Consider the following 11179-nt stretch of genomic DNA (forward strand, 5'->3'; position numbering starts at 1 on the left):
TTATGCAGCTATTTCATGAAAGCTATTTAAAATAACATTTGAGGAGGAAAAAACAAATCAAAATGAATAAAAGCCTGGCAAACATACGATGAAACGGAATGAATATCAGAGCTATTAAATTAATAAGCTTGCAAAGAATTATTTATGGTATCTCAATGGAACTTTAGAAATTGATAGTGACTTCTCCAAATTAATTGAGTACCTTTGTTGTATTTCAGGAATACAGACTCAAACTTGCTGTGCCTGTTCCTTGTGGGGAAAATTGTTCCACCTGCCAAGAACCTCAGGAGTTTCCTCTGATCTTCATCTTCTCAAGGTAAACAGTGGAGGTGTTGACTCAGGATGGCATTCATTCAGCAAAGCTGTGCACTCTGGGATTGTCTGCAGACAGTTGTCCTTGCTGTCACAAGCTGCCATTAAAAGAGTGTTTGAAGCAATAGCCTGAAACAGATTTGACCTCTCCGTGGCCAAATCTGCAGAACTGCAGACTGAGGCTTTGGTTTTAAGGACTGACAAGCTTAGGATGGGCTCAACCTCCTGCCAGCTCGAAGGCCAGAGGTGTTACTCCTGTGAGGAGCATCTCACGTGCTTGGGGCTGGGGGACATCCCTCAGCTGTGTCCCCAGAGCCCAGTGACTTGCAGAGAAGCACAGGATCAGGCACATCTGCACAGAAGCTGATAGGACTGGAGGGGCAGATGGAATGAATGGTCATGGAGCCTCCAGGCACAGATTTCTTGGATATTACCTTTGCTGTATTGACTAATAGTCACTCGTGCAAGTCAGATGGAGATACAGGGGTCCACTTCTCCAAAAAAAAGGGTGTCTTCAGATCAGAGCTGTCTCCTCAGAGTTAGCTGGCTGCTTCCTGGTGGCTTTGAGTTGTGGTGAGTGGCTGAAATTCCAGTCCTTTTTGCTATGGCTGGGACATCTCCCTGAGGGCCCACATTTCACCATTAAAAGTACATCTGCTAATTCTTCCAGGATAAACTATTTCTGTATGACACTAGTTTGCCCCAGATTTACTAAATTTGGTTATTTCTGTTATAGCTTCTTGTGCAGGAATGACAACTGGAGTGACCCACTGAGAAGTGAACAAGAAAGATAAAGGAGTACTGACAGAAACAATCCTACACCTGATGTTTCACTCTGCTACCCCATTTCTCTTCCCTCTTTCTTGCTTCTCCTTTTCCCTGATCAAGTTTCTCCTGGAGTTTAATTTTATTTCAGTGAGATCTTTTTTCTTCTCTTCAGAAAAATTCTCCTGTGTTACAAATTTTGTCCAAGCCATGTTTTCCAAGTCTCTAGCATCTGCACATCAAATTTTACAGTAAAATAAAAATCCCATGTATAGTCTGCTGAAGGTTTTAACTTTGTAGTAGTTCATTTTAAGGGTCCTTCTCTTGTAGTGTTCAGCTTGCAACTGGTGTAATTTTGCAGAGAACCAGGCTCCCCTAATGTGAACTTTAAACATGATATGGGATGAGAGCTCCTGATTTCCAGAAAACATTTAATGATATGTAAAAGAAGCAATAGATTGGACTGAATAATAGCACAGGAACAACCAGTTCTGCATCAAATCTTTCTTGCAAATCTACTTCTGCAAGTTGATGCTCTATTCTGCCATTTGCTGCAAATGTTGTTTGCCAGCACCCGGCATTAGCTCATGGTAAGCAGTAAAAATCTCTTGTTTATCAAGCTGGTTTTTTCCCCTCATTTTCCCACTTAGAACGATGATAGCTTAGCTAGAAATAGTAAAATTTCCAATCAGGATTTCAAAGTTTTGCTTCTTTGATTGGCAGTTGTCACCTGAAAGTTGTTTCCCACCACACAGTGAGCAGGGCCATCTCCCCATGTCCTTCCTGCTTAACTGCAGAACCTTGTGGAACCCTGCTAGAGATCACTATCATAGCTTTGGGCCTCATTCCTTTCTTCTGAGGTATTACCAAAGCAGTATTTTCCCTTTTCATATTGTCTATGTTGGCATTTTTGTTTCCATTGAAATGTTCCTAACTTGAGCTTCTGAGAGGAGCAAGTGTTTCATCTGCTTGGGGTTGTTCTCAGCAAGGGTGAAAGACCCAGTAATTTTTTGGACTGAAAGAGGCAGAGAATGAGTATTTCCTGATCCAGTTTCTATCTGTACATTAGGCTTCGTTTCTCTTGAATTCCTTGCATATCTTATTGGGTTAATACCAAGGACTTTATGGCTCAGGACTGTATTCTCATAGAGCTTTAAAGGACATTGTTCTTGGCTGGTATTTTCAGACACCACTATAATTCAAAAATAAAAACAAAAAAGGAAAGGAAAAAAAGGATAAGATTATATGTGGTGTTTATATTCATGTTTGTACCTGTAGGGATGTGTTGTTGGGGAGGTTTGGTGAAATGATAAAAAGGTTATGAAAGGCAGTTAATCCATCCTGCGAAATCAGGAACTTCTAACAGCACCAATTTAATTCTGGGAGTGCAATGAAAAGGGCCAGGATGATGTAAAGGTAGCACAAAAAAAGGAATTGAAAAATTATAATGGAAAAATCTATATTTCAAGCACTGTCAGGAATATATTTTTGCATGGAGAGTATTCAGTGAATGATCTGCAATAAAACTGAGTGAGACACAGAAACAACACAGAGATGTTTGTGTCACTCTGCAACTTCCACTGGAGATAAATATGAAATACACTCGTATTTCTTGGGAGATCTATTTTAAGCCTTCCTCCTTCCAATGCACCCTTAGTTTTGCAGTGGATTTGTAACGAATTTCTTGTTTCTGATGAAGTCATGTTCATCTTTTCAATCCATGAAATGGCTTCAGAGTTCTGTCCTCACTATTTAAATGGTTACCTTAAACCAAGAGCCCACAGTTCCCAAAATATATGTTGAGAGACAAGAGTCCTGATTTCTCTCAGTCAAATCTCTTTATCCCCTATTTTCTGTTACACAAAGAAAACCATCTGTCACGTTGTCATTAAACTTATTTTTCTATTAACCACAAAGTAGAAAAATGTCTGGTAAATTGAAGTTGCCTCAGTCTTTAACTGGGTTTATTCTTTGTTTAAGTAATTGGACTTGGTGATCTTAAAGGTACTTTCCAACCTTAATGGTTCTGTGAGTGCTGGGAGGTGGTGAGGGTTTATATTTTCTCATTATTAATATGCTTTTATTTGAATGCACAAAGAATTGACTGGAAAGAAGCACTGGAAAATATATTAAGCAAAACCACAAGGCTTCTGAAATGCAGAAACCCACTGTCAAAACTACCAACACGTCTCCTCAGTTTGAAACACCAAAGTCACACTCCTGGCATCAAATTTTACATCACCTGCCTTGAATTTGACATCCTATGTCTCTTTAGGAAACTTAAAATATTACATTTCTTGGTACAGACTGGAACTCAATGTTATTTAGTTACAGTTGTTCTGATTAGCTGCAAAAAAAAAAAAAAGAAAAAAAAGAAAAAATTGATTGGAACATATTATTTTCCTAAATTGGATTTTCCATTCAGGCTAAGGAGGATCAGGTCCAGAAATGAGTCACAGATCAAAGATAGCTTTGCATCTCTTATTTTTCAGGGCTTTATAAAGTTCTTTAGTGGGAAGAAATTAGGATAATTTTCAGCACATGGAAGAGCGAGGAGATTAAAGATCAGGAAAAAAATCTTTCCATCCTATCTTTCATGGCTATCTGATATCAGTTCAGTAATACCAGTATTTTCTTTTTCATTTCAGAGCCTATAAAAAATTAATTTAAAAAAACCCAACAGAAATGGCCAGGTGAACTCAAGTGAGACTTGATATTTACACTAAAGATTGAAAGTCCAAAATGAAGAGCTGTGTAAGGTAGTAAATGGTATCCATGATTCGTTGCCCAAAATAACACCTTGCAAAGGAGATGATATCTGAGATCCCCCAGAGATAAAAGGAAAATCTTCTGTGATATGATTGGCCTCTGCCCCTAGAAAACAGTGTGATTTATAAAGTACTTTTTGCATTAAGGCAAGTGATGGAAGAATCAGGTGAGACAGTGGTGAGGCTTTACGATAGAAATCTTATTTTCTGTCCTGACTTTTAAGATTAAGCCTCAAATTTTGTAACACTTGTGTCACAGCACCACATAACAACTTTCAGAGGAAACTGAGTAGTTGGCAATGCAGAAGGCAAGCTGAATTCCCTTCTGAGGATATGCAGAAGTCATTGGGGTGTCTGCAAGCTGATAGACACAGTGAGGAGAGTCTCCAGAATGAAGTATTAGTTTAAAACCTTACATTGACTGCATCATATTCTTTAAGATTCACAGATTTTTTTCAGCATTTGGAGGAAAAAAATCACAAATGAGATAATCGTCCCGCAATTATTGATAGAATGGGATGCTCAGCAGTAGCAAAACTAATCTGGAATTCAAGTCAGGGGAAGGGAAAGTCATTAGCTATGCTGTGTAAAGCAGACATACACAATCAATGCGTGAATGTCACGTTTGTCAGGCCAAAGTGATGGGAAAAGACTTCTACTAAAAGAGAGAAAATTGAACACATCTATAACAGTGCAAGATAGTTCATATCCTGTTGTAATTGCAGTGCACTGTAGAGCAGCCCTGGAATGTGTGACAAAGGTAAAGGGTTTGGGGAAGGTGATGTTGGGAAGAAACCTGAGGCCGAGCAAAAAGATCAGGAACGTGGTGGGGGGTGGGCGGGGAGGGAGAAAGCAAAAAAACAAAGCTGAGTTGAGCTGTAGGCAGGCAGGGAGAAAGTAACTGCAGAAGAACCCCAGATGGTGCCAGGGAGAACTGATGGTTCTGTTCCTTCTGTCTGTTAGAATGTGTCAAGTGTGCAAGATCAAAGTGCACATGGTGATTTGATGGCAAACAGAGACATGTTAAAAAATGAAGCTACTGTGGGAGTTTGGATATGCATTACTGATAGGCGTGTATTGGGCAAGATATTTAAATGTTGCTTATTTAGGTACTGCTGCTCGGTCTGGTGGTGCGAGGTGAATGATGTGCCACCAAGGGCAATCCTTCATGGAAAAAGCTGAAAAAAACCAAAATTGAAAATGGAAATAATATTACCTCATTACCAAGCCAGGAATCCCACATTTATTTCAGGCTGTGTCAGGTAAAATGTCCAAAAGCTTCTGAGCATGCACACAAGAAGGAAAGTTTAAAGGTGTGAAATAGTTATTGCTCGGATTCCCGAGGTACTCTAGGTGCTATAGTCTTAGTCAAAGATCCCATAATGCAGTAATAATAACGATGATAAATAAAAATTGTGAATTAAAACTCCAAAGCACTAGATCACTGCATATAAGGCAAGGGAAATAGCAGGTGCAGACTTGCCAGCTCTGTGCAGTACTTTGTGAGGGGACAGAGGTGGGGACAGTTTGCTCCAATGCTACCTTTAAGGCTGCTGTTCTCCCCCATCTCTGGGGCTGCTGTGGGTTAATGTAGATGCTAAAGGAGCTGAGAAGTGGTGCCAGAGAGAAGACAAGATGCCTGCATTTTGGCAGTCAGCTGGAGAAAACCTCTCCTTTTCATCTCACAGGGTACTCCAGAAACACAGGCAGCGGCTTCTGTGTGTTAAGGGATTGAAACAGTAAATTTTACAGCACAATTCATCAGTGGCGTCAGTCAGATTTGAGAGAGAGAGCAGGTTTTAGCAAAGCTGCACAGATTGCTGTAGCTGAGGTCAACAGCAAGCTCCTGGTGCTTTTAAAAATTGATTTTACTGAAATCTTACTCAATTTTCTTAGTAATAAAGGCCTCCAAGGATTTAAACTGCTGTAAGCAAGAGCAATGTTTGGCCCTGTTCTCTAAGTAGGTGTGGCTTAGCTCCATTACAACTCCAACTCAAATAATAAGATCCTTTAAAAATGGAGGGCCCTTCCTAATATTTGAGTGAGCAATTTTTTGTTTTCTCTTGTAAAAGTTGGGAGGTCATAAGCTTAAAACCCTAAAGTCTTCAAGAAACCTATTTACCTCCTTGGCAAAAAGGGTAAAATGAAATCAGACAGCGTATGTGGAAGGAATATAAATATATTTGCTTATCTGACAAGCCCAGTGCACACCACTTAATAAAAAAACCGTGAAAAACACAAAACCAACAAGAAACTTGGCAAAATCAGCATGGTTTGGTTATTTAATTGTAGACAAAACATTTGAGACTGTATAAAATAATAGAAAATTCTATCTTTATTATTCTAGAGCTCACAAGAATCTTTTACAGTCATCTTAAGGAAAGCTAAAGGGAAGGTGGCCCAGCATGTATAGGTCTGAAATTGATATAACAGCAAATTCTTTAGAAGTAGGTGATGTTATAACTTGGATTTTAATTAAAAAAAAAAAAGGTAAAAAAAATCCAAAACCAACCCAAAACAAACCAAACCCAAATACCCCAACAAACAAACAAAACTCCCAACCAACCCAACAATCAGGACCCTCTCTTCTGTCCCTTCTGGGTCACAGATCTCAGGCTTTTGCCCTTTTCTGGAGGTGTTTGCAAGGTTCTCCATCCTTAAGCAGAGATGGAGGTTCCATTCCTCCTTCCCCTTTCTGTGATTTATCTCAGGAGTTTTTACTTCTGTAAATGCTGCAGTTTTTGTTCTCTCCTGGGCAATGGTAATAATTCACTCAGCTTCCATCTTAAAGCAAAGTATTATTTGAAACAAAGTCCCATTGAAGGGAGCACCTCCATAAACCCAGCAGAGTACACTGTTTGCATAGATTGGGTTTCAGTAAAACCTTCCTTTCCACAAGGCCCTGAATTTTTTTCATTTTATGTAAGGCTCTCATTTTATGTCATTTTTGATGAGTGTCCTCTTTTCTCTAGAAATGGTCCTCGATTCTAATGGGTTTTGGATTTTTAGTTTTGCAGCTTGGCATGCCATTAGTGTAAGTTCAGCTTAGGAACTGAATGGGGACTATTTTCTACTAATTGTCTCCAGCTTTTCCAATAGTTTGGTGGTTTTTTTAGTTTTATTTTATTACAGTTCTTCTTCTCTATGCGTTTTCTACAGCTGCCTTTTGAGCTAGAACCTTGCATTCATTTAGGAAAATCCTGCAACTCTTTGTAATAAATTTCCCCCACCATACTGTACAAATTATTTTATTGTTATTTCTTTCTTTTCATCCTGCTGCTACTTCCCAGTTCCAAAGCTGATGCATCCAAAGGAAATGATTGAGTACTGACTGGTTTATTTCTCTCATTAAAGTCTCTAGAGAGATGACTAATTTCAATGCTGGGAAACCTTTTCCAGGAACTTTAGTTTGGTAATACAAATGACAGAGGCTTTCTCCATTTCTGGTACCAAAAAAGTAACTCACACATTCTTCCAGGTTTTGGTGACAGCTCAAAGAAATGAGGGAATCTCTTTAAGCAAATGTTGAAGCCAACAGTCCCTTTAAATGAACTGTCTCATGAAAAATAACCCTGATGAATAAAGGGGTTTTAAAGATTGAAAATTTAGTGCAGACAAACCAAAACTGCTATTGCAGTGGGAAAAACTTTTTTTCATGTTCAAGAAAACAAGAAATCTTTGTAATACATTCTCCTGACATAGACAGCACATCTCCAGCTCAGAATAAGGAATGTTTGCATTTCCTTTGGTGAGTTAGAAAGGCCAGGGAGCTCCATCCTTCACTACAGAGCTGCAACTGGCCACAAGACTGGGGAGGAAAGAATAAAATATCATAAAATATCCTATTTAATGGATAAGGGCTGCTTGACCCAAGGTTGACAGACTGTCCTGCTATGGGCCATTTGGACTGGGAGAATACTAATGATGTATAATTATTTATTGCACGTGTTTTCTAATAATTATAAAGAATAATATTTAGATAGTGCTAGCTTAGCCTTCTGCAGAAACTGCAATTCTTCATTGCCCAAGTGGCCATGGAGATTAATAAAAAGCTACCTCGTGCTTTCTGGCAAAGTAATTAACTCATTATAATCAAGAAGAAAACACTGGAAGACTGGAGAGCTTCTCAGCACGCACAGGGTGAGCTGGGGTGATGGGTCAGGAGGATGGGGACTTTGTTCACAGAGCCTGAAGTCATCCAGCAGCACAGGTGTGACTGCTGAGAATGTGTTCTGCACCCAGCTGAGGGGTGAGTGCACCCAGCTGGCTGCAGCTGGGGAGAAGGATGGTTTGGGGAGCTGTAATTAGGGGCTACCTTGGCCCCTAATTATTATGTTGGGAGGCTGAGAAATGTTGGTACAAACTGGGCATGTGAGGAACTCGCCCATGGAGGAACTTCTGAAGGACCTGTGTACCCTGACAAATCCTGAGCTTATGTAGCTCCTAATTATTACCTATGATGCTGTTCTCAGTTTCCAAGTTAATTAATTTCCCCCCAAAGTCCCGAACGAAGCAGCTTTTGAAGCAAACAGGAACTCTCTGTCCACATGCAGGCATTAGAGTTGGGAACAAGCCTTTGGTAAAAGGCTGTCACCTTTTGCATTCTGATTTTCCTCTTGGGTGGTGGCATTCAGTTGGGAATTAGTAACCATATGTACAGCATGCAATCAAATATAAATCTTGCCATTATGAGCAAAGGTATGAAATTATTTCATGCTTTGATGCTGATGTGAAGTTGAGGGCTCTAAGATAATTCCACTTTATGGTCTTTTTCCCATCTTAGTCTATCCCCTGATGCTTCCTTGGATGTGGACAGAAGTCATGGTGCCAGTTCCATGAGACAGAAGAGGAGAAAACTTTGATTACCAGGGAGGAGGTGAGGTGATTTGAGAAAAAACAGCAAATGACCAGGAAATATAAAAGTACCTCAATCATTTGTGGAACCTCAGGTTTTCTTTACTGTAGCAAAAAAAAAAAAAAAATAAGATAGTCCACTGTTGAATGCAAAAAGTTCCCTGTGGAAATGAAACTGTTAAGGAGTTCTCACATGTTGTGAACACAGACTCCTCAGATTATTTGCATTCTGCTGTTTAAAATTGCAGCTGGCCATGAGTGTTCCTCTCTGTTTTTTAGCTGGCAAAAATAGACGACCTATTTTGCTGTCAGTGCTCAAGCCTGGCTCTGCAAAGAGGAGGGAATTCTTCCAATCCAGCTCAGCCAGATTACGGAATTTTGCCTGTGTGCTCTCCAAGTGCATTCCCTAGATTGGATGATGATCCCTGGCATTAGAAGTACTGTCATACTTATTTTAAAATGTGCCTGCCTATTTTTTGTCCAACACTGCCTTGCACTATCTTCTGGAAAAAAAAAAAAAGTCAGTTAGTTGAAACACATGAGAATAAATAATTTCTTTTCTTGGTTGTCTTTTTTTTTTCTTATAACAGAAATTTCTGAACATTCTTTGTGACCGGCAAGAAGAAAAATAAACGAATCCAACTTATCATTATGCACCTTATTGGAGGTCTGCCAGTATCTCCATAATACAGTCTGGTTTTACTGGATTCATGGATTTCTACTGTAAGTGCTCCATCCTAAAGCTAAAATTTGGCAAGCTCTTTCATGATAGCAATACTCTCTCCTGCACATAAATGTTGCTTTTCTCTGAAAACTGGCAGTAATGCTGGTGAAGCTTTTCTTTTATGGCTTCTATAGATTTTTGTTTACAGATAGGTAAATTCAGTCTAAGTGCTTGGACTGTCACCTTTTTATTGCATATTTAACAAATTATTCAGACTTTATGGGGGAAACTTGCAGCTAAACTGAATTTGCATTTTGCTTTTCTACTCTTTTCCATCTCCGTGCTTTTTTCATTATGGGATTGGCGTGCACTTGCTTCATAATTACAAGTTCAGCTTTGTTGCTGCTTGAAGCTGAGTTTCTTACACTGTCTCGTTAATCCATTTTTCTGGATTTTCACATAATTATTATGTAAGTATTGATTGGAAAGGGCTATAGCTTAGCTTTAGATGACTTATTTAAACTAACTTTTCACACTTCATTATCTTTTGTTTTTATTGCATCCTGCCTTTTACTCTTCCCCATCCTGCATTTCCTCATCTGCTTGCATTTTCAGGGTGACACTGTGCATTAGGAGACCTTTGAGTAATGCTGTAAAACCTCTCACAAAGAATATTTAAACCTAGTAAATCTACTTGGTGGCTCCTTTTTCCTCCTTGGTCACCATCTCCAAGACTCGCCCATGTCAGACTTAGGATGAATTCAAGCAGAAATGCTTCCATTTATAATATTTTCTACCTGAGCACTAGTTAATATTAAAACAGATGCATATAGATATGTATTATATATACTCAGGTGGTTATTTGAAGGCCTAACTGATCACGGAACAATTTTAAAAAGCTGTCCCTGGTATGATTTATGTGGAAAAGTTCTGTCACAGCAGGTCTGTGTGAAGTTTGTGGTGTGTATCCACATCACAAACAAGAACCTTCATAAATAAATCCCAGAAACGGAGGGGGAAATGTTCTCACGCCTCCCAACAATCCTATGGAGGCACAGGCGAGGCATCACTTGGGGAGCATTGTTCTGCCTCCTTCCTGAATAAATGGGGGATTGTCCAGCCACCTTTCTTTATGAGTAGTGAACCTGTCATTAATTCTTTTTGTTTGTTTTTTAAGCAAAATACTTTAAATCTCTAAGATTAGAAGTTTCGTGCCATTCAATTAATTAAACGACACCACTCAAGAGCCATAAACATTAAAAAGCTTCTTGGAAGCAGGCTGTGGCCCAGTCTATTGGATAAATTGATTGATTACTTCTGTGGCTATTCCTAATAATCTGTAGCATTTTTTCATTAGGCAGAAAGTTGTGTTCCTATTTAGTATGCAAACGTGGGATTAGGAGCATTCTGCCCATGTGTTATGATTTCTTTTTTCCATTATACAATCACAGAATGTGTCACCTCCCTGTTTACAAAAGAAAAATGTAAGAGATAAAATTTGTGTTTAGTAAGGATTTTGATCTCCAATATATTAAAGAAATTAAAGCCCAGGCTTGGCAGAAAATCATAAATCATAGTTATGTGTTTCTCCAGAAGCATTTTATGGATGCTAGGGCAAAGATATTACCATGTGCACTCTGGTTATGTAGAAATGCCACTAGAGGCTATTTTCTTTCTTCAAAGGTGCCCTTTAAGCTCACAGAAAATTACTCTTAATAGAGTAAACACGCAATTTGCACAAAACTAACACAACGTGCGTCACAGAGAAAAAAGCCTAGTGAGAAATTTGTAACGAATTTAATCTTTCTTTCCTGCT

General features: G+C 39.0%; 1 protein-coding gene across 1 annotated transcript in view; it reads left to right on the plus strand.

Annotated features, from left to right (window-relative positions):
- The first annotated feature begins 9394 nt into the window (after positions 1–9394).
- The window catches only part of EPHA3 (EPH receptor A3), a 186384-nt gene continuing 184599 nt past the window's right edge, over positions 9395–11179 (plus strand). Inside the window, 1 exon segment of the mRNA XM_017733054.1 lies at positions 9395–9422. Coding sequence (XP_017588543.1) covers positions 9410–9422 — 13 coding nt within the window. The 5' untranslated portion in view covers positions 9395–9409.

The sequence above is a fragment of the Corvus brachyrhynchos genome, unplaced genomic scaffold (genome assembly GCF_000691975.1).
Source record: "Corvus brachyrhynchos isolate BGI_N302 unplaced genomic scaffold, ASM69197v1 scaffold565, whole genome shotgun sequence".
Taxonomy (NCBI): Eukaryota; Metazoa; Chordata; class Aves; order Passeriformes; family Corvidae; genus Corvus; species Corvus brachyrhynchos.